The sequence below is a fragment of the Globicephala melas genome, chromosome 19 (genome assembly GCF_963455315.2).
Source record: "Globicephala melas chromosome 19, mGloMel1.2, whole genome shotgun sequence".
Lineage (NCBI taxonomy): Eukaryota > Metazoa > Chordata > Mammalia > Artiodactyla > Delphinidae > Globicephala > Globicephala melas.
The window spans coordinates 50,698,356-50,722,336 of NC_083332.1; the positions used below are offsets into that span (position 1 = coordinate 50,698,356).

The window sequence follows — 23,981 nt, forward strand, 5'->3', positions numbered from 1 at the left end:
ACAGCGGTAGGTATGCAAGTAGACAGGTAGGTAGGTAGGTAGTAGGTAGGAAGATAAATACGTACATACATATGCATCTGGTAATGAGAATCAGATGGTTCAGCAGTCAGGTGAAAGAAGCTGGAAGACAATGCAGCAATACCTTCAATATTTGGAAGGAAATGATTTTGGGGGAAAACTTCACTTTAAATTTAAAAACATTGTATACGATGTAAGGAATATGGTCAATAATATTGTAATAACTGGGGACAGATGGTTACTAGACTTACAGTGGTGATCATTTTGTAACGTAAGCAAATGTCAAATAACTATGTAGTACACCTGAAACTGACATAATATTGTAGGTCAACTATGTTTCAATTAAAAAATAATTAATTAAAAAGCATCGTGGGGGCTTCCCTGGTGGCGCAGTGGTTGCGAGTCCGCCTGACGATGCAGGGGACGCGGGTTCGTGCCCCGGTCCGGGAAGATCCCACATGCCGCGGAGCGGCTGGGCCCGTGAGCCATGGCCACTGAGCCTGCGTGTCCGGAGCCTGTGCTCCGCAACGGGAGACGCCACAACAGTGAGAGGCCCGCGTACCGCAAAAAAAAAAGCATCCTGGGACTTCCCTGGTGGTGCAGTGGTTAAGAATCTGCCTGCCAGTGCAGGGGACACAGGTTCGTGCCCTGGTCCGGGAAGATCCCACATGCCGCAGAGCAACTAAGCCTGTGTGCCACAACTACTGAGCCTGCACTCTAGAGCCCGCAAGCCACAACTACTAAGCCCGCGTGTCAACTACTGAAGCCCTCATACCTATAGCCCGTGCTCTGCAACAAGAGAAACCACCTTAATGAGAAGTCCATGCACCGCAGGAGTAGCCCCCGCTCGCTGCAACTAGAGAAAGCCCCCCACGCAGCAACGAAGACCCAATACGGCCAAAAATAAATAAATAAATAAATTTATTTTTTTTAAAAAAGCATCGTGCACAAAATATGTAATATTTCCTTTTAATTCAAGAACATTAACAACATTGTTTATTAGAGTTCCCTTTTGAAAGCCTTTGTTTTGGAAGCTTTCTAATGCCAGTTCTCTAACCCTACAATTGGGATTTTGCATCAACCAAGAAACTTTTCTAAAACAAAAATAGTAAGTATTTCAAAAAGTCATGAAATATTTAACAATGCTGTCTTTTGGTACATTTCCCAGACTAGCAGAGTGTATAAGAAGTGGAAAAACCAATTATTTTAAGCTTATATAACCATCAATAATGTATCACATTAGGAAACATTATTTTTAATTTAGAATTCTATTCTCAGTCAGATTGTGAATTGAGAAATTTCTGAAAAGCCATTTAGACTTGCAGGACTCAGAGAATGTATGTTTCATGTGCCCTTTTTTTTTTTTTTAATATATATTTATTTATTTATTCGGTTGTGCTGAATCTTAGTTGCAGCATGTGGGCTCCTTAATTGCAGCTTGCTGGCTCCTTAGTTGCGGCATGTGAACTCTTAGTTGCGGTGTGCATGTGGGATCTAGTTCTCTGACCAGGGATCAAACCCGGGCCTCCTGCATTGGGAACGTGGAGTCTTATCCACTGCGCCACCAGGGAAGTCCCACATGTGCCCTTTCTAAGGAAGCTGAGTATGTACTCCAGCGAAGTAAAAGAGGGATGACTAAGAAAGAAAAAGATGGGCAGTATAAGGAATGGTGGATTTAACCAGGAATGTTAGATTGATTTCTGTGCAAGTCTTAGCAGCCACCTAACCAGATTAGAACAGAAGAAAGAGTATCCTCAGGAAAAATAATGGAACTGATTTCAGCTATAGACAAAATCATTAATATCAAAATTTTAGGGACACGGTGAAGAAGGTACCTGTTTCTTCTCTCAATGGGAAAACACTGAAAAACAATACAAACTCCAGGAAAGACACAAACCTGCAAGAAAATTATGAAGCAAATATAAAGCAAACAAAAACTAGGTGTTTTTGTTTGTTTTTTAGACATCCACACCCTCCTTGTTTCACTTATAGTGAGATGCAGAACTATAAAACTTTTAGACGGCAATGTTGAATATCCTTATGTCTCATGATGGTGAAAGAGTTCTTAAACTAGATACAAAAAGCAAAGACCATAAAGGAAAGGATGGATAAATTTAATTACTTTAAATTAAGACCTTGTATTATTCAAGAGTTACCACAAAGAAAGTATAAAGACAAGCCACAAACTGGAAGAAGATATTTGCAATACGTATAACTGACATAGGAATAACATTTAGCACTCCTAAAAATCAATCAGCAAACGATGAAGAGACAAAAGACCTGAAGAGGTACTTCATCAAAGAGAAATACAAATGGCCAAAAAAACCCAGGAAAACATGCTTAACCTCATTAATCAGTGAAACACCAAATGAATCACAATGAGGTATCATTTGTCAACCACACAACAGCCAAATATTTAAAAGTCTGAGAATCCGATTGTTACTGAGGTTGCACGGCAGCTGGAACTCTGGAGGTGTAAACAGATATAACCATCTGGAATAATGTTGAATGAAGATGTTCATGATCTGGCAATTTCACTCCCAGGTAAATATCCTATAGCATTCATACGAGGAGATACAGACAAGATTGTTCCTAGTAGCACTGTAACAGTACATAACTAAAAACAAGCCAAGCATTCATTGAGATGGATAAATAAAATTGTATTATTTTCAATAAAATACTATCGAGTAGTGGAAAGAAATGACGTAAAGCTGCAAGCAACAACATGATGAATCCCAGGAATGTAAACTTGAGGGGAAAATCTAAGTTGCAGAAAAAAGAAGCCCACACTGTGATTCAATTTAAATCCAGTTCAAAAACTTGCAAAACTAACAATATACTAATTCAGGATATTAACAAAGGCAGTAAAATGATAATGAAATATTTTGGGTACTTGTTCTATTTTTTTTAATATCTATGACATTATAAATATTATATATTATGTCACATATATATAACATTATATTTATATTTATTTATTCAACTAAGGAGGGCCATAGAACAAAAGTGGCTTTGGACACCCTTCATCTCACTCCAAATAAAGGCCAAAGTCCTCACAAGGCCTGCAAGGTCGTACATAATCTGACCCCCTCTCTCCCTATCTCCTAGAATTCTTCCTCTGGCCTACCACACCAGACTCAGTAGCCCCTTGCTGTTCTTCCAATATTCCAGATGTGTTCCCTCCTTAGGATTTTTGTATTACCTATTTCTTTCTACAGTACAATTTACCCATAGTTATCCCTAAATTAACTGCTTTACCTCCTTCAAGACTTTGCTCAAATGTCACTTTCACAATGAGACCTACACTGATCACGCCATTAAAAATTGCAACTCACACCCCTGCACGCAGACATTCCTAATCCCCATGATCCTTCCCTTTAAAACTGGTTGGGGCTTTCCTGGTGGCGCAGTGGTTGAGAGTCTGCCTGCCGATGCAGGGGACACAGGTTCGTGCCCCGGTCCGGGAGGATCCCACGTGCCGTGGAGCGGCTGGGCCCATGAGCCATGGCCGCTAGGCCTGCGCGTCCGGAGCCTGTGCTCTGCAACAGGAGAGGTCACAACAGTGAGAGACCCGCGTTCCGCAAAAAAAAAAAAAGTAAAAAAAAAAAAAAAAACTGGCTGGGGCTCAATCCATAATGTGTGTTGAATGAATGAATGGAGATGTGGAGGATCTGAAGACTGGGATCAGGACAGCACCAGATTTGCATGGCCAACCAGGTTCTCCAGATTTAACCCCAAGAGAGAAAATACTCCGCTGGCTCTAAGGCCTTGCCACCCTGGGAAAATTCAAAGTCCGGGCTGTGGTGGGCTCTGTGTTCTTGGCCAACTGCTCCCATTTCAGCAGCATTCCTATACCCTCCTGAGGCTACTAAGGCTTTTGCTCTAGTTTTGTTTTGTTTTTTAAAGACTTTATTTTTTAGAGAAGCTTTGGGTTTACAACAAAATTGAGAGGGAACTACAGAGATTTCTCATATACCTTCTGCACTCACACAGTTCACAGCGTCCTCCATTAACATCTCCCGCCAGAATGGTACATTTGTTACCAAGGATGAACCTACAATGACACATCATAATCGGCCAAAGTCCATAGTTTACCTTAGAGTTCAGTTTTGGTGTTGCACATTCCATGGGTTTGGACAAATGTATATCCATCATTCTATGTACATGTCATCCACGGCATATACCCATCATTAGAGCACCATACAGCGCATTTTCACTGCCCTAAAAATCCTCTATGCTCCATCTATTTATCCCTCCCCTCCACCCACAACCCCTGGCAACTGTTGACTTAAAAAAAATGCACAGGGCTTCCCTGGTGGCTCAGTGGTTGAGAGTCCGCCTGCCGATGCAGGGGACGCGGGTTCGTGCCCTGGTCCAGGAGGCTCCCATGTGCCACGGAGCGGCTGGGCCCGTGAGCCATGGCCGCTGGGCCTGCGCGTCCGGAGCCTGTGCTCCGCAACGAGAGAGGCCACAACAGTGAGGGGCCCGCGTACCTCAAAAAAAAAAAAAAAAAAAGCACAACGTGAGAGCTGCAAGTTAAGTTTTATTTGGGGCAAAATGAGGACTGCAACCCAGGAGACAGCATTTCAGATAGCTCTGAGAAACTGCTCCGAGGAGGTGAGTGGAGCTAGAATACATAGGAGTTTTGCAACAAGGGGCAGGTAGTCGGGAGCATCAAAAGATTACTGTTAATTGGGAAACCAGATATGTCAAGTTAAGGAATTTAGAGCTTTTCTATGTATGGGAAGATGCAAGAGCCTGGGCTCACTGAAATCATTCCTTTGATATGCACCTCAGCTATCTGGGGCCAGTATCCTGTATTTTCACATCCTGAGTTTCCTCAGGGCTCACCGTGGGGAGTGGCTGCAGTCTGATGGCTGCTAGATGGCAGATATTCTTTCCTTCCTGAGTTCCCTCAGGGCTCACCAGCTCTGTTGCAATCGCTGGTGGCTGTGACATCCTTTGTTTACTGATATGGCAGGAAATATTCCATTTCTCACAACCACTAATCTTTTTACTGTCTGAATAGTTTTGCCTTTTCCACAATGTCATATAGTTGGAATCATACTAAATGTAGCTTCTTCAGATTGGCTTCTTTCACTCAGGTTCCCTCCTGAATGTCTTTTCATGGTTTGATAGTTCATTTCATTTTACTGCTGCATAATATTCCATCAGGTAGGTAAAAATGAAAATGATTTACCCTGTACAGATGATGGGGAGGGGGTCAATAGAAAAGGGTGACAAGGGCCTTCCTGACACCATTCCAGAGAACGTAAGTCAGTACTCCATTTGGCAATTCCATATTTAAAATGTGGATGCTCTTTGATCCATCAGTTCTACTTCTAGTCCTCTTTACCATAGACACACAAACTCAGTCACGTCCTGGGGCCTCTCCCATCCCATGAGCTTGGATTCCCAGGACTGATTCTTTTATTTTGCCAAGGAACCTTGATTCCAAAGAGACCAATCCCTCAGTCTCTCTCTGCCTCTTCATCCTATGCTCAATTAACACCTACCTATTTTTTTAAATATTTATTTATTTATTTAGGCTGTGCCGGGTCTTAGTTGTGGCACACAGGATCTTTAATTGTGGCATGCGGACTTCTTAGTTACGGCATGCACGTGGGATCTAGTTACCCCACCAGGGATTGAACCCAGACACCCTGCATTGGGAGCACGGAGTCTTACCCACTGGACCACCAGGGAAGTCCCTATCTATTCAAACCAAACGTTTCCTTTTCAAAAATGTTTTCCTGACTCTCCATACTAAAGTAGGTCACCCTCTACCCATTCTTATTTATTCTTAGAGCACAAGCGACACTTATGCATATCTATCTGTAGGACTATTTATTTAACATCTGCACTCCCCACAAGAGCAAGGGCTGTGACTATGTCCCCAGGGCTTAGCCCTGGACTGACTCATTGAAACACTGGACTGGCACTGCCTATCTTTGTCCTGAAACCTGATGTGGGTTCACCTAGAGGCTTGCTCGGAACCTGCTGCGCCCTGTAGCTCATGCAGAGGCTTGCCCAGAGGGCCCCATATGCAGGGAGCCACATCCAAGAGCCAGTCATCGCTATTATGGAACCTTGGGAGACAGGTGAGAACGGATGAGTCACATAACAAAGGCCGTTAATTGTGTCATCGGTGACCCAAGCAGGGGCAAATGAAACTTGTGGGATGCTACTATCAGGCTGGCCTCTAAGCCCCACCCCAAATGCCTTCCTGAACCCCACTAGGGATCAGTGTCTCCCTGTTCTTAACCTCTGGCTCCATGAACCTCTTGCTCAACCTTCTTTGCCTGAACATACCACATTGCTGGAGACTTCCTAGCCGACTCCTCCACTTAACAATGCGTTCCTTCCAGGCAGGGCCAGCAGGCTGCTTTTATCCCCAGTGGCCCCACTGTCCCAGCCAACTGTCCACCATTCATCATTCTGGTCCTTGAGATGTCTGCAGACAAATGCCAGGATGGTGGTGATCATTTTGTAACATATAGAAACATCAAGTAACTATATTGTGCACCTGGAACTAATGCAGTACTGTAGGTCAATTATATAATTAAAAGTATAATAAAAGTTTGGAGAGAAGGTGAGGTGAGATGGAGGTATTAAATCTTCATCTCTTATAACAGTCATAAACTTAAATTTTTTTTTTTTTGCCAGATGCGGGCCTCTCACTGTTGTGGCCTCTCCCGTTTGCGGAGCACAGGCTCCGGATGCGTAGGCTCAGTGGCCATGGCTTACAGGCCCAGCCGCTCCTCAGCACGTGGGATCCTCCCGGACCAGGGCACGAACCCGCGTCCCCTGCATCGGCAGGCGGACTCTCAACCACTGTGCCACCAGGGAAGCCCTAAAAATTTTTTAATTCTGTTTTTCTTTTCTTTTTATTGTATCTAAATGAGATGACTGATGTTAACTAAACCTAGTGTTGTAATCATTTCACAATACATGTAAATCAAACCATCATGTTGTACACCTTAAACTTATACAGTGATGTATGTTAATTCTTTCTCAATAAAACTGGAAACAAACAAAATGCCAGGACCACTCCCTGACCCAGAGACACACGTCTCTGGGTAATGATCTGGCTTTCCAAGCCTGTGATGGAGTCCTCCGCTGCATCCCCAGTTCAGTTTCCTTGTTAGAACCATAAGTATTGAAGTCAAAGATATGAGTTTGAGTTCCAGCCCATATATTAAGCTATGTGACCTTAGTTTTTCTAAGCCAAAGTCTCCATTAATAAATTCTGGGTTTTAAATACCTTCTCCATGCTACTGTGAGCAGGGGCAGATGGGGGCTTTATGGGGCCTGAAGTTTCTACAGCTTGACGGATCCCCAACTGAGGCATCCTGAAGCTTCAGCTTCAAGGTCAGTATACCTCTGCTCCCTGCAAGAAAAGAAATGAAAAGTGCCAGATTGCCCTCGACCTGCTGCTTTGCAGCGAGGATGTGGGTCTACGATCCAGGTCTCACCAATCCAAGGCCACACCCAGGCTGAGAATCAGAAGCCAGACCTCCAGGATCCCTTCCAGTGACTGATGGCAATGATGAGGGCAGCTCCCTCACTTCCAGAGGTAATGGGCACAGGAGTTCTGGTGGCAACTGTCAGTCCCCAGACCAACTCTGTATCCCAGTGTGATTTGGGGTATTCTATTTGTGTGGACTCAAATCTGCTTCCCTGTCCTTCCTAGAGGTGCTGTGACCTTTCTTCCACCTTTCTTTTAAACATTTTTTAAGCATGGCTGGCTTTCATTTCCTGAGCTCAGGACTAGCCCTCTACACATCCGGCATCCCCCTACCCACCCCTCCTTTTTTTAAATCCAGCATCCATTTAATAAGACGCTTTGCCACTAGAGCCAGGTGTTGTGGCTCGCAGCTAGGAATCGTACTTTGCTCTTCTCCAGGGCCTGGCACATAAGGACCACAGGAAGACAACCACTCCAGAGCCTTTTTTCTTCCAAGCTCCTGGCAAGCTTTATCTAGTTACATTCACCCCGTGACTTGCCCTCCAGGCACTGATCTTGCTGCCAACCTTTTGCTCTGCCACACACTCTGCCTGGCTTGCTGCCCTGGCCTGCCCAGCCTTCTCTCTCTCCACTTTTCCCCCTCACTGCCTCCCTCCAGGCTTATCTAGGAGGCTCCCTAGATTCTGCACCCTGGACCCAGAGCTCACCACTTCCCACATCTCACCTCGCAGCTGCGGCCCTAGCCATGGCTGCTGGCTGATCCCTTGAGCAAATAAGATGGGAACACCTGACCCTTCTTCGTCCAGGAGACAGGCCTCTGCAAGCCTGACTCACCCTCTCCTCCCCACTGCGGGCCCGAAGCAAATCCCCCCTCCTCCCTTCGTCCTCCTTCTCATCGTGTGGCCTTGGACAAGTCCCTTCGCTTTTGCGTTTTGCTTGTCAAACTTTACAGGCTGTAAACTCTAATCTGTATCACACAGGTGAATTATGTTTATTTCTGTGGGTATGTTTATTTCTGTGATGGGGGCATGGGGGCTCCCAGGAGATTGGGGTAGAGAGAGACTAAGGGGAGACCACAAGATAGAGGCACCTTGGCTGATTTCTTACTGAAGATACAGGTGAATATAAAAGCACTGGCTTTGGTGGTGTGTGGTGCCAGAGGCACGGGGTGTGCGTAGGGGGAGATGTACCGACTTCAGGGACCAGCTCACCACAGTGTCCCTCCACTCCCAGGCAGGGCCGGGACAGCCTTCTCAGCTGCAGGATGAGGCATCCCAACAGAGACTTAAGGGGAAAGAAAGTGCTGGAGTAGGAGCCAAGTCATCTGAACTTATTCCCTGCGCCCAGAGGAAGTGGGGGCACGAGTCTGCTTTCCATGAAGAGTGTGTGTGGCGGGAATCTAGCTCCTAAAGAGGATTCAAAGGAAAAACAAGAAGTGGGGAGAAAGAAACATAGTCTGCGGACTCGGTCCTTTCCTCCTACGTGGGGGACCTCCCAAACTCCCGGCCTCGTGCGCCCCAGCTCCTTCCCCAACACGCGTGAGTCTCCTGGCAACCGCCAGCCACAGCTGGGGGCCTCTGCTACGGCCCGGAGTGCTCGGCAGTGGACGATGCCCAGCTAAAGCTGCTCGGGCCGCGCGGCAGCATGAGGTCCAGGGTGAGGTCGCGCTGCTCGTCCTCAGAGAACACTGGCCGGTAGCCCAGCAGCTGCAGTGCACCCGCACACAGCTCCTGCACGCGGCGGATCTTGGCAAAGGGCAGCGTGTGGCGCCAGGCCTGCGAGACGTTGAGCGCATCCCTGGACGTAGTCTTGAAGGCCTCACGGCGGGCGCCTGGCCCGACCCCGTGGGTGATGTTGTGGATCCAGGCCTCGAGCTGCGGCGTGAGGCTCAGGCCTGCGAAGGCGTAGAGCGCGCGGATCTCGGGCAGAGGCGCCCGTGCCAGGTCCTCGAAGCGCACCAGGCGGTAGCGGCCGCGCAGGGAGGGCGGTGGCTTGCGCATGGCGGCCTCGGCGATGCGCACGTGGCTGCGGCACACCTCGCGCACCACACGCAGGTCCGGGTCGGCCTCCACCCACTTGCCGTTGGTGCCCAACACGATGCCGTTGTCACGGGCCAGTGCCTTGGCCGTCTGCTCGCGCGAGCGCAGCACAGCCCGCGGGTCGCGCACCAGGTGCACGATGCGCAGGTTGAGCGCCGGGTCGCTGAGCAGCGGGTAGAGCACCTGCAGGTTGAAGAAGCGCACCTCCTTGAGCACCACGTGGCTGTAGGTGCGGCAGGCCTCCTGGGCCAGGCCGAAGGGCCGTCGCGCGCACAGCGGCTTGCACACTGCCTCGCTGCTGATGGCGCCGCGCGGGAAGGCGCTGCAGGCGGGCGGCGAGCACAGCGCGCGGCTCTCCGCCCACTGGAAGAGGTCCGACAGGTTGCGCCGCCACGGCAGGTAGGCGTCGAACACATCCATGTCGCACAGGAAGACGGAGCGCACCAGATCGCGCACCGCCATGTGTAGCGCCACCGCGCTGCCCTGCGACAAAGCGGCCCACACGTGCCACGCAGGCTCCATCAGATAGAAGACATTGGGGTGCTGGCTGAAGAGCTGGCCCACGAAGGACGAGCCCGAGCGCCACGAGGACAGCACCAGCACGTGCACCCTCTCCTCGCCACCCACCGGGGACGGCGGCCTGGGCCGGGAGACTAGGAAGAGCAGGAGGCCAGTCTGCGCCAGCAGGAGCGCGGTCACCGCGGTGCTGGAGATGCGCCGCAGCCACATGCCGCCGGCCGGGGGCCTGCGGAGGGAGAGTGCAGCCGTCAGGGACCGCGACCCGCTCACCCATCCCACACCCCAACTCCTGTCTGGTGCTGCCAGGGAGCAGCCCCGGGACTTGACCACCCCACCTGTGGAGGCCTCCCAAGGCCACGGCCGTCTCAGTTGGGCGCCCTTCCGGGAATGTGACTTTAAGATATGAGCCATGATCCAGCCTTTACAGAGCTAAAGGCCAGTTGCACAATACTATGGGGCAGTGTTTTTTCCCTTTTCTCTCTTTCTCTCCCCACGCCCCCTTTTCTTTCTATCCAGAGGGGGAAATATATTTAAAACAGAATTCCTGCTTTTCACTTAAAATTCCTTTTAGGGGAAAAGTTGTAGGTAGTTTAGCTAAATAGCTTGATGGGTGATTTGGCAGAACCCTCCCTGGCTCCGCCACTTCCTAGCCTATGATCTTGGACCAAACGCTTCATCTCTCTGTGACTCAGTTTATCCCTCTGTAAAAAGGGGATTAATTCTGGTTCTGGAGTATTGGGATGAGCATGGAGGGGCGGGGCATTTCTCATAACTGAAAACTTCCACTTTCTACGTAGTGTGCTTCTGCATTGACTTTTTAAACAAGCAGATACAACTTTTGTTATTAAAAATAAACATATAGACAAAGAACAGCAACTGTTGCTCTCACCCATGGAGAGTGAAGTGCTGCAGGATTCCCAAGGGAGGATATCCTTCTGGATTCGTGTAATTTTGCAGAAGAAACGAGTTAAGGGAGAGGTAGGATGGAGACAGAGAAAGGGAGAGATGAGGGCAGAGTCAGACCCCTTTCCATGCTGAGGTTACTCACTGCTGTCCAGGGCTGCTGGGAGAGCTGCCCACCTCGGTCACAGATCCATGGGAGATGCCTGGAGGTTTTTCAGGGCCTGGGAAAGCAGGAGGGAAGCTGGGTCAGAGTCCCACAGGAGGAGATGGCCCTGCACACTGGGAGGGCTCTGCTTTCCCAGACTGACAGAAAGTTCCCCACGGGTGGGAGTGTAGCTGTCCTGCCTCTGGCTGGAGCTGGGCCCAGACCAGCAGGCAGCTGGATACATTTTTCCAGATGGGAGTGAAATAACCGTCTTTCCTGCTGGGTTTGAGTTCCTCTGATGCCACTCAGAAGCTGTGAACCCTGGGGCAAATGACTTAACTACTCCAAGACTCAATATCTTCCTCTGTAAAACGGGGATGATAACATTTGACCTTAGGGTTCTTGTGAGAGATGCTGCTACAAAGACATACGAGGAAAGGGCTTGGTAAAGTGCCATGCACGCCCCGTGTTACTGTTGTAGCGTTCAGCTGTGTCTGGAGAGGAGGAACCATGGGAAGTCCCCACCCAGATAAGACCCCTGAGGTCACCTACGCTTGGAATCCCAGCTTCTCCCAGGCCCCCTGTAGCCCCCAACCACCCCTGAGTCCTTCAGTGGATCTTAAGAATGTCACCCTCCCGGGGGGGGGGAGAGATAAACTGGGAGATTGGGATTGACGTATACACACTATATATAAAGTAGATAACTAGGGCTTCCCTGGTGGCGCAGTGGTTGAGAGTCCGCCTGCCAATGCAGGGGACACGGGTTCGTGCTCTGGTCCGGGAAGATCCCACATGCCGCGGAGCGGCTAGGCCCGTGAGCCATGGCCGCTGAGCCTGCGAGTCCGGAGCCTGTGCTTCGCAACGGGAGAGACCACGACAGTGAGAGGCCCGCGTACCGCAAAAAAAAAAAAAAAAGTAGATAACTAACAAGGACCTACTGTATAGCACAGGGAACTCTACTCAATATTCTGTAGTGACCTATATGGAAATCGAATCTAAAAAAGAGTGGATATATGTATACGTATAACTGATTCACTTTGCTGTACAGCAGAAACTAACACAACATTGTAAACCAACTATACTCCAATAAAAATTAATTTAAAAACAAAGTGTGGAACGAAACTGAGTTATTTGTAGTGAGGTGGAAGGACCTAGAGACTGTCATACAGAGTGAAATAAGTTAGAAAGAGAAAAACAAATACCATATGCTAACACATATATATGGAATCTAAAAAAAAGAAAATGGTCAGAAGAACCTAGGGGCAGGACAGGAATAAAGACGCAGATGAGAGAATGGACTTGAGGACACGGGGAGGGGGAAGGTAAGCTGGGATGAAGTGAGAGAGTGGCACGGACATATATACACTACCAAACGTAAAATAGATAGCTAGTGGGAAGCAGCCGCATAGCACAGGGAATCAGCTAGGTGGTTTGTGACCACCTAGAGGGGTGGGATAGGGAGGGTGTGAGGGAGACACAAGAGGGAAGCGATACGGGGATATACGTATAACTGATTCACTTTGTTATAAAGCAGAAACTGACACGCCATTGTAAAGCAATTATACTCTAATAAAGATGTTAAAATAAATAATAATTAAAAAAAGTGTCCCTCAGAGTGTCCTACAGAGTGAAAGGAACACTGAGCCCAGCCCCCACACCCCGAGGCCCCAGAGTTTTCTCTTCTTTGCACTGCTGCTCCTGCAATGATCGCAAGGATGAGCCAATCTGGAAGGAAAGGACCTGGAAGTTTCTTTCCTCTTTCCTTTTGCTCCCCACCAAGCCACCTTCACTGTCCACCTCACCACTGAGGGAAGCTGGCATCTAAACCGTGAGCAGAGCCCATATCTACCTCTTCCCCTTATCAGGAGGCTGCAGGATCGGGTGGAGGATGCCCAACAGCTCTGTCACCTGCTGAGTCCAGAACTGCCTCCTGGATACCTCGCCCACTCCTGGATCACATTGAAGACGAGGACAGCAGCCACCCACCTGCTCTGCACACGTCACCTCCTCTCCTCGAGGGTGTGCTTCCTGAGAACAGGGTGCAGGAGAGGGAGGAAACTCGAACACATATTTGCTGATATAAATTACCTCAAGTGCTAGGTGATTTAACTCAACGGCCCCTGAGGTGGGCATCATGATCTCAGTTTTTTAGACGAAGGGCCCAAGGCTTGGAGAGACAGCAGGGAAGCTGGGACCCCAACCCAGGACTTCTAAGTTCCTGGCACTTTCTGTCATAGACTGCTGGCCTCTCCCATCCCTGGGAGATCCCTGCAGAACACAGGACCCTGATTCCTGGGCCCAAACACAGCTGCCCAAGCCAGCCCTGCCCTCCCCTGGGTAAGGAGGATCTTGATCCCAGGCCAAGGTGCTTGTTACATGCACTCCAGGGATGCCAGGGGTCTTCTTAAGTGACTCACACAATACGGGAACTGTTATCTGATCCTGTGATTGGAACTCAAGAACTAGAAAAGGGATGGAAACATCCTACCCACGCAGAGTGTCCAGAGAAGTCCAGGTCTCAGCTGGGAGTTTTCTGAGAACATGCCTTATATTCAGCGCACCCACCAACTGCCCCAGGGTTCAAGTTACAAAGAACATGTCAGGCAGGCACTGTGATGGGTACTTCATCTTCATGATTGAATTTTCTTCTCCCCAAATCCCTAGGAGGTAGAAACTATCCCTGTCTGTTTTAATTGAGGTAGTGGGGCTCAGAGACATGAATACACAGCTGGTAATGGGCAGGGCAGGGGTTTAAATCCAAGTGCCAGACCCCCAGGCGTGGGACTCTGGGTGGCTCCTCTCCTAAGCCTTTGCTCAATGAAGTCCCCCATCCTGGAAGGGCCATCTGCCTCTGATATGAATTCTTTTCTTTTTAATTTTTTGTGGGTCTATATTAATTATATGTCTAATTTTTGGAAAAGGTGATACAAAGAGGTGGCATAAAATTTGAAAGGTACAGGCGAGGGAGTCGTGGGCTCAGGTTTTATTTGTCAAAATTAGAAAAGGGGCCCCATCCTCCGGCAGACACAGCCCCACATCAGAGAGCAAAGGGCCATTCAGTCAACAGGAAGTGATGTTCTCTGTCCCCTTTGCCTCCCCCCAAGCCCACCTCAGAGGCAGCCCTGTCTCCAATTTCCGCAAAGTCTTTGACGGTGATGATGATGATGTTTAAATTAATTATATATTTCAAGGGAGACGGGTAGGAGTAAAGTGCAAGAGGCCACTGAAGGAATATAAAATTCCTCTTCCTACCCTGATAACCAGGACCACCTTACAGAGTTGCCTTTCTCAAGTCACTGAAGATTTTTTGTCATAAAGCATTTAAAAAATTTACTTTTGTCAAAATAATACACAGAGCTTGAATAAGCATTAGGTATCCCTGGAAGTTTATACAAGACAGTGACCATATTAGCTTCCCCTGGGAGGGGAGTGAAATATCTGGGAAAAGATATTTCACAATAAATCCCTTTTTTTTTTTTTTTTTTTTCAGCCAGCCGCTTGGCATGCAGTTAGTTCCCCAACCCGGGATCGAACCCATGCCCCTTGCAGTGGAAGCGTGGGGTCTTAACCACTGGACCGCCAGGGAAGTCCCCACATTTGATCATGCCATTCTCCTACTCAGCAACCTTCAGCTATCCAACTTTACTTCCCATTATTCCTAGCCAGCATCTTATATTTCAGATAATCTGGAATCACTACTGTTCCTCCAGCAAGCTCCATGCTCTCCTACCCCTCCACTGTGAGTATCCAGCCCTGAGTCCCACCAGAAGTCATCTCAGCATCTCTGAAGACACCTCATCCCTGCCTCTCTCCAGGCACACACCGTTCTGCCCTGTGTGACACTTTGCCTCTCCTTCTTGCCTGTGAGCAACTTGAGGGTTGGGATGGTGGGTTTTTGCAAGGGAGCATCTGTTCTCAGGTACCTAGTGTGGGCTTGGTACTGCACAGGTGCATTGGACAGGGCTGTCTGTGTTCATTCAGAACCCATTTCCCTTTCTTTTGGTAACAGCCTCTAGATTTTTCTTTGAGGAACCACCCCTCACCCACATAAAGCATGTGTGGTTTGGGTAGGGCTGACCCACCACCCCCTGGTTCTTAGGGAGTCCTGTGTCTCAAGCCTGGTTCATCTGTATATTCCACACACTATCTCCCTGCCACAGCGACTGGCTTAGGAACGGACATCAGCCCCAAGTCTAATCCCAGGATTTTTGCAGATCTGAAGGGAAGAGGGAAATTGCCTAGGTATAAAGCCAATATAGGAGAGAAATGAGCAGAGAAAAGAAAGACTGGGAGCCCATGAGCAAGCTGACGGCACCAGAGCCAGCAGTGCCAAGATTCACCCATGTACTTTTCAGTTGGGGTAAATACTCCATTTTTGCTTAAGCCAGCATGAGTTGAGTTTCTGTCACTTACAACCAAGAGTTCTGATTAGATAGTGGATCCCCTTGGTGGGATGGGTTGAGGGTAGAACTGTAAGGGAGCATGGGCAGAGAGAGCTTCTAGGGGCTGGTTATGCCCTGTTTCTTGATGGAGGTACTAAGTACATGAGCATGTTCAACTTGTGAAAAGTCACTTTTATGTGAACTGTGCTCTTATCTGCATGTATATTTCAATAAAAAGTTAAGAAACCTCTAACACCATATACAAAAATCAACTCAAAATGTTTTAAAGACCTAAATGTCACACTGAATACTATAAAACTCCTAGAAAAGGACTTCCCTGGTGGCACAGTGGTTAAGAATCCTCCTGCCAATGCAGGGGACACGGGTTTGATACCTGGTTCGGGAAGATCCCACATGCCGCGGAGCAACTAAGTCCGTGCGCCACAACTACTGAGCCTGCACTCTGGAGGCCACGAGCCACAACTACTGAAGCCTGCGTGCCCAGAGCCCGTGCTCCACCACAAGAAAGCCATTGCAATGAGAACCCTGCCCACCACAACGGAGAGTAGCCCCTGCCCGCTGCAACTAGAGAAAGCCTGTGCGCAGCAACAAAGACCCAATGCAGCCAAAAAATAAATTATAAAAAAAAAACTAGAAAAAAACATATGCAGAACACTCTGATGTAAACTGCAGCAATTTTTTTTATCTGTCTCCTAGAGTATTGCAAGCAAAAGCAAAAATAAACAAATGGGACCTAATTGAATTTAAAAGCTTTTGCTCAGCAAAGGAAATCATAAAACAAAAAGACAGGAGGGAGACGCAAGAGGGAGGAGATATGGGGATATATGTATATGTATAGCTTATTCACTTTGTTATAAAGCAGAAACTAACACACCATTGTAAAGCAATTATACTCCAATAAAGATGTTAAAAAAAAAACAAACGAAAAGACAACCTACAGAATGGGAGAAAATATTTGCAAACAATGCAATTGACAAGGGATTAATTTCCAAAATGTATAAACAGCTCAATATCAAAACAAAAAACAACCCAATCAAAAAATGGGCAGAAGACCTAAAATAGACATTTCTCCAAAGAAGACATACAGATTGCCAACAGGCCCGTGAAAAGATGCTCAACGTTACTAATTATTAGAGAAATGCAGCTCAAAACTACAGTGAGGTATCACCTTACACCAGTCAAAATGGCCATCATCAAAAAGTCTACAAATAATAAATGCTGGAGAGGGTGTGGAGTTTTCTCCTTTTCGGAAGCTTCTACACTGTTGGTGGGAATGTAAATTGGTACAGCCACTATGGAGAACAGTATGGAGGTTTCTCAAAAAACTAAATATAGAGCTACCATATGATCCAGCAGTCCCACTCCTGAGCATATATCCGAAAAGACAACAACTCTAATTCAAAAAGATACATCCACCCCAGTGTTCACAGCAGCATAATTTACATTAGCCAAGACATGGAAGCAACCTAAATGCTCATCAACAGATGAATGGATACAGAAGATGTGGTACATATATGCAATGGACTATTACCCAGCTATAAAAAAGAATAAAATAATGCTATTTGCAGCAACATGGATGGGCCTAGAGATTATCATACTAAGTAAGTCAGACAGAGAAAGACAAATACCATATGATATCACTTATATGTAGAATCTAAAAAAATGATACAAATGAACTTATTTACAAAACAGAAATAGACTCACAGACATAGAAAATAAACTTACAGTTACCAGGGGGAAGGGGGGGGATAAATTAGGAATTTGGGATTAACAGATATACACAACTATATATAAAATAGATAAATAACAAGGACCTACTGTATAGCACGGGGAATATCTTATAATAACCTACTATATATATATATAACTGAATATATATAATATATATATAATTGAATCACTTTGCTGTATACCTGAAACATTGTAAATCAACTGTACTTCAATAAAAATAAATAAATAAATAAATAAATTTAAAGTACATGGGACCTACGGGACTTCCCTGGTGGTCCAGTGGGTAAGACTCTGTGCTCCCAATGCAAGGGGCCCAGGTTCGATCCCTGGTTGGGGAACTAGATCCTGCATGCATGCTGCGACCAAGAGTCTGCATGCTGCAACTAAGAGCCCACGTGCTGTAACTAAGACTCGGCATGGCCAAAATTTAAAAAAAAAAGGAAAAATATATATATAGAGGACCTAAAAGAAAAAGTAAAGTATATAGATACTGGAAAATCTGTAAATGTCCTGAAATTTTATATGAAATTCTTTAGTGTATTTACATATACTACTTCATTCTGTAAACATTTATTACATGACTATTATGTGCAAAGTATGAAACTAAATATCGACATGTGGCCACTGCCTTCAGCTTAATTTCTAGCTGAGAAGGTCACCATGAAACAAGTGATCATTTAACCACAAGCATAATAAGTGTAATGGAGGGGAAGGACAGTGCTATGGGAGCCCATAGCTAAGGGCGAGTAGGGAAATCTCTCCTTAGGAAGCACCTGCTGATGGATGAGTAGGGATTAACCATGGGAAGGGCTGTGTGAGGAACGGGCAGAGAGAAGGGTTTGGGAGTAGTCAGCTGAAGCAGCATCTCTAAAGGCTCTGAGAAGAAGCATTTCATGTTCAAGGATCTGAAGGAAGGCCGAACGGGCTGTACGTACAGTGTCTCAAGAAAAAGAAAAGAAAGAAATCATCCCATTGAACCCAGTCCCATTCATTGCAGATTTTCTGTTAAAGAAAGCAAAACCTAGTGATACATGCTTTCCTGGATCTCACACAGCTAGACACTGCTGACAGGGCCACAGCCGAGGATTTTCAACTTGTACTTGCCCTATTCTATACAATCTACCCAGAACTGCTCCTTGAATTTCCCCAAACCTCTTTTATTCCCTCGCCCTCACTATACATAGAACATCATTTATGTAAAATTATAATTAGAGAAACAATACCTGCCTCAAGGAATGTGAAACAGATTTGGTTCAGTAAGAAGTATGTGAAGAGGAAAGTGTCGGGACTTCCCTGGTTAGGGAAGTGGTTAGGACTGGGTGCTTTCATTACCGAGGGCCCGGGTTCCGGGTTCAACCCCTGGTCATGGAACTAAGATTCCACAAGTCACGCAGCCAAAAAAAAAAAAGAGGAAAGTGTCCTACTTACTGAAGCATATTGTTTCCATAAATACAGTAATTTGGAGGGAAGGAAAAGGGACTGAGAGGAAGGAAAAGCGCTCTGTCCTGCTTTCTATAATAATGGCCAGTATGATAGCCTGTAAAATCTCAATTAACAAGATAAGGCAGAGAGAAATGCTAATTAATTTTATCAAAAGGCCTGGAGACCTTGTTTTGTATCCAAGACCAGCAAGATTAGGTCTCCCATAGTAGAGAGCTGGGATCCTGTGTATTCAGGCCACTAAGACACGTTGCCCATTGGCACATGGGAGAATATGGAACTGGTCCTGCACTGGTGGGAGGTCACTGCAGCTTTTTAATTCCTGTCCTTTCAGAAACACTAGCTGTATAGTCATAAATTCAGTGCCTACAAACTATAAGGCTTTCAAATAATGGGATCAATTAAAAAAAAAATGATCCAGGGGCTTCCCTGGTGGCGCAGTGGTTAAGAATCTGCCTGCCAATGCAGGGGACATGGGTTCGAGCCCTGGTCCGGGAAGATCCCACATGCCGCGGAGCAACTGAACCCATGCGCCACAACTACTGAAGCCCACGTGCCTAGAGCCTGTGCTCCGCAACAAGAGAAGCCACCACAATGAGAAGCCCGCGCACCGCAACGAAGAGTAGCCCCTGCTCACCGCAACTAGAGAAAAGCCTGTGTGCAGCAATGAAGACCCACCGTAGCCACAAAAATAAAAAAAAAAATTAAAAAAAAAAATGACCCAGCTATTTAACCCTGACGCCACATTTCAGGAAGCAGACTGTGAAGTAACCTCTTATTTTTTCCAAACAAAAAACAACCTAACACTAAAATCACTGGATTGCTTTACAAAAAAAGTTAAGAATCCTGCCTGACGGGGCTTCCCTGGTGGAGCGGTGGTTGAGAGTCCACCTGCTGATGCAGGGGACACGGGTTTGTGTCCCGGTCCGGGAAGATCCCACATGCCATGGAGCGGCTGGGCCCGTGAGCCATGGCCACTGAGCCTGCACGTTCGGAGCCTGTGCTCCACAACGGGAGAGGCCACAACAGTGAGAGGCCTGCGTACCGGAAAAAAAAAACAAAAAAAAAAGAATCTGGTAAGATAGTTAAGTGTCATGTCAGGGATTGTCCCAAAGCGTGAGTGAGTCGATGATATTAATAAGTATTTGCTGGGGCTTCCCTGGTGGCGCAATGGTTAAGAATCCGCCTGCCAACGCAGGGGACATGGGTTTGAGCCCTGGTCCAGGAAGATCCCACATGCCTTGGAGCAACTAAGCCCGTGTGTCACAACTGCTGAGTCTGCACTCTACAGCCCACAAGCCACAACTACTGAGCCCGCACACCTAGAGCCTGTGCTCCGCCACAAGAGAAGCCACCACAATGAGAAGCCCGCGCACCACAGCGGAAGAGTAGCCCCCGCTCCCCGCAACTAGAGAAAGCTCATGCGCAGCAACGAAGACCCAACGCAGCCAAAAATAAATAAATAAATAAACAAAATAAAAATAAATATTTGCTGAATTGATATCAGGTCTTCTGTTATCCAAATCCAAAGGGAGTAACTCCCCACTTGTCCCGTATTTCTTTCTGCTGAGCATCTTAAAGTTTTGATAGCTTCTAACCATCCCTGACTAATTCTTGTCCTGAGAGACACAGGAAGGTGCTATTGTCCTACCTGATGTGCAGATGGGAACACTGAGCTACAGGACAGGGGAGGCTTTGCCACAGCAGGGCCCGAGCGGGAGCCCAGGGATCCAGCTCTCCGGGCAGCACTCACTTGTAGCTCTGCTCTGCCGGCCCTTGACTCAGCAGCTCCTCTGGTCACCAGCCTCTCCCAGCCCTGGCACAGAATCTAAGGGAGTGAAAGGTAATACTAGGTACAAATCCCTGGCTCAGATCTATCTCATTTTGGCATCAGCTGGAGGCCATCCCTGTTCAGGAATCCCAAAGGCTAAAGAAAAGAGATTCCGGATGAGGGATGCGTGGACTCTAGGCGTCAAGGGCTATCCCTGTAGGCAAACCAGCTCTAGTGGAGGCCAAGACATCTGTTACGGAGAAGGCTGACAAGGAGGGCAAGAAAGAGGAGGAGAGACGAAGAGCGAAAGAGAAAAGAGAAACAAGAGACAAGGGAAAAGCAGTAAGGGAGAAAAGGGGAGAGAGAGGAGGAGAAAGATGGGTGTCTACAGTGGAGTGGGAAACATGGAACACCAGTTAATACTACCTGTTGAGGGCTTCCTATATGCCAAGCCTTTCCCACCCATCTTCTGATTATGAAATCAGGATTACCCCACAACAACCCTATGAAGTGCATCTGATGCTCATCCCTATTTTACAGAAGAGGAAACTGAGGCTTAGAAAGATTTATGAACTTGCCTAAAGGACCCACACAGCAGCAAAGTCAGAATATGAACCCCAACTGTCTAACTTTAGAGCACTTCACTATATAATATCAAGTGGAAAAAACACAACAAAACATCCAATTGTGTTAAAAATACATGAACATCAAAGAACACCATCAAGAAACTGAAAGGATGGGCTTCCCTGGTGGCGCAGTGCTTGAGAGTCCGCCTGCCTACGCAGAGGACATGGGTTTGTGCCCCGGTCTGGGAAGATCCCACATGCCATGGAGTGGCTGGGCCCGTGAGCCATGACCGCTGAGCCTGCGCGTCCGGAGCCTGTGCTCCGCAACGGGAGAGGCCACAACAGTGAGAGGCCCGCGTTCCGCAAAAAAAAAAAAAAAAAAAAAAAAACTACAATGAGATACCCATCCACTAGGTTGACTATAAGAGAAAAGACGAATAATAGCAAGTGTTACTGAGAACATGGTAGAACTGGAGCCCTCATATGCTGCTGGTGGGAATGTAAAACGATGCAGTTGCTGTGGAAAACAGGTAGTCCCTCAGATAATCATAGAGCTACCATGTGATCCAGTGATTCCACTCTACAATCCCATAAATCCAAGAGAACTGAAAACATATATCCACACAAAAACTTCTTCATGAACTTTCACAGCAGCATTAATCATAATAGCCCCAAAGTGGAAACATCCTACGTGTCCATCAATCAACGAATGGATAAACAAAATGGGGTATACCCATATAATTGAATATTATCTGGCAATAAAATGAATACTGATACGTGCTACAACATGGATGAACCTTGAGGTGATTAACGCACAACACTGAATCTACTGTAAACCAGTGAATTGGAAACTTTAAAAGGGTGAACTTTAAATTATGTGAATTATATCTCAATAAAGCTGTCATTAAAAAACAAAAGTCATGACTATGTATAGAAAGAAATCCAGAAGGATGCATGCTGAATATCAGTGGCTATCTTTTTATGGCCAGATTACAGGTAATTTTTTTTCTCGTTATTGCTTTGCTGCATTTTCCAGGTGGTCTCCAAGAGACTTTTATTACTTTGTCAATCATAAATTATCAGTTCTATTTCACTGGTTCAAGGAGGCATGGGTGGAGTTTGCCTACTTCAGCTTTCATTGCAGGGAGAGAGGTGCCTGCAAACCATCTCCCACCAGACCTGAGTACCCAGGTGGCCAGAGGAGAGGGGCATGGGAAGGAACTACCTGAGGGGCTGGTCAAGGGCCCCCAGCCCACACTCAGCCTCAGGGCTGTGGGCTGGGCCAGGCTGTGGCAGGAGACGTGCCTGGCCCTAAGCCCTGGCCACATCTGCCGTCTCTGCGCCTGCCCCGAGGAGCAGCTGTGTGGCATCAGCCAGAGGCAGGGAGGCTACAGTTGCACACCCGGATGCTGCTGGAGAAAACAGATCTGCCTGCAAGAATCTATTGGGAAATGAAATCAAATTAGTCTGGGAAGGGAGCCTCAAGCCTCCTTGGCTCAGAGCCACCCCGGGGGCATTTCAGAGCAGATGAGCAGATATCAACGCATAAATCCCTTTTCCCTGGCTCTGAGCTTTGGGGATTCTCAAAGCACACCTTACACAGCACCTAAGTTGGTCTAAATCACAGCACCTGATGGCTGAAGTACCCTAAAGTCTGGGGCACCCACCTCTTCTCTGCAGTAACACACACAGGGAATGGGTGTAGAGGGTGCATGTTTTGCACATTCCTTTGTGTTCCCCCAGGTGTGGACTGAGCTCTCTTATATATACAGGGATAGTCTGGAGTGTCCTCTGGTTTATTTTTTAATCTCTTATTTTGATTCATTTATTTTTAAAAAGTAGATCATTCTTACAAGTCAATGACATAAAATGAAAAAAGGAAGGGACTGTTTTAGAAGAAAACAACTCAAAACACAAAACAGCCAAAGACAACATGTGGACCTTGTTTGGATTCTGATTCGAACAAACCCAGTGCAAGAAGATATCTGTGAGGTAATCAGAGAAATTTTAATGTGGACTGAGTATTAGGTGATATGGGGAAATCATTGTTAATGCTACTATCACCACCCAGAATACTCTTGTTCATGCATTTTTGTACCTAACTCCCCTTACTAGACTAGAAGTGGGACCCTATCTCATTAAAGGGCGTAGGAGCAGCACAGGTGCTAAGAGTGTGAACTCCACTTGATCACTTACTGTGTGATCTTGGGCAAGTGACTTAACCTCTCTGTGCCTTTTTAAGAAAAATCTATAAATAGGGGAAATAATATAACCTAACTCATGGGCTTGATTTGAAGAGTAAATGAATTAATATTTATAAAGCACTCAGAACAATGTCTGGCACATAGTACACTTATAAGTATTTGTTCAGGAATCTCCCAAATCCTGGGTCACAACTATATTCTGTGAATCCAAGGGAAAGCCTTTTCATAAGCAAAGCTCAAGGACAATAGCCTAACCAGGTCCAAGTGACCCTAGCACCCTAGCCGCAGAAAGTGGCAAGCCTAGGCAGGGGCATTACATACAAAACAGAAGACAGTGAATAATGGCTAAAAGCCTGGCTCCTGAAGCCAGATTGGGTTAAAATCTCGCTCTACCACCAGTGAGATGTGTGACTTTGAGCAGGTCACTCCTAACCTCTCTGTGCTTCAGTTGGCTCCGTTGTAAACGAGGCTCTAACAGCGCCTACCACACGGGTCCGGGAGGAGTAAATGGAACAATCCAACCCTTAGCATAGCCAACGCTCCCTGAGCAGCAAGCTCTTATGCTCTGGTACTTGGCTCACTCGCTCATGGCTTCACCTCAGCCAAGTCCTTTCTGCTCTTGAGGCCTCAGTTTTCCCATCCTCATGCCTCCAGTACAAGAGGGAAGAGGAAAGAGAGTTAACATTTGCTGGGCACCTACGCTGAGGCCGAGAGAGGTCTCTATTGCTGCCCAAGACCCAGCAGCGAGAAGCAGGGGCCGCCAGACTCACATTC

At 46.9% G+C, this 23,981-nt stretch overlaps 1 protein-coding gene across 2 annotated transcripts in view; it reads right to left on the reverse strand.

Moving 5' to 3' along the window:
• Positions 1–4,539: 4,539 nt before the first annotated feature.
• The window catches only part of CHST6 (carbohydrate sulfotransferase 6), a 44,066-nt gene continuing 24,624 nt past the window's right edge, over positions 4,540–23,981 (reverse strand). For both annotated transcript variants that reach the window (XM_030863310.2, XM_060288957.1), the window contains exons 3-4: positions 11,093–11,168; positions 4,540–10,270 (exon numbers count right to left, since the gene is read on the reverse strand). In XM_030863310.2, the coding sequence (XP_030719170.1) occupies positions 9,067–10,254 (1,188 nt within the window). In that variant the 5' untranslated portion in view covers positions 10,255–10,270; positions 11,093–11,168 and the 3' untranslated portion in view covers positions 4,540–9,066. The remainder of the gene's footprint in view (positions 10,271–11,092; positions 11,169–23,981) is intronic.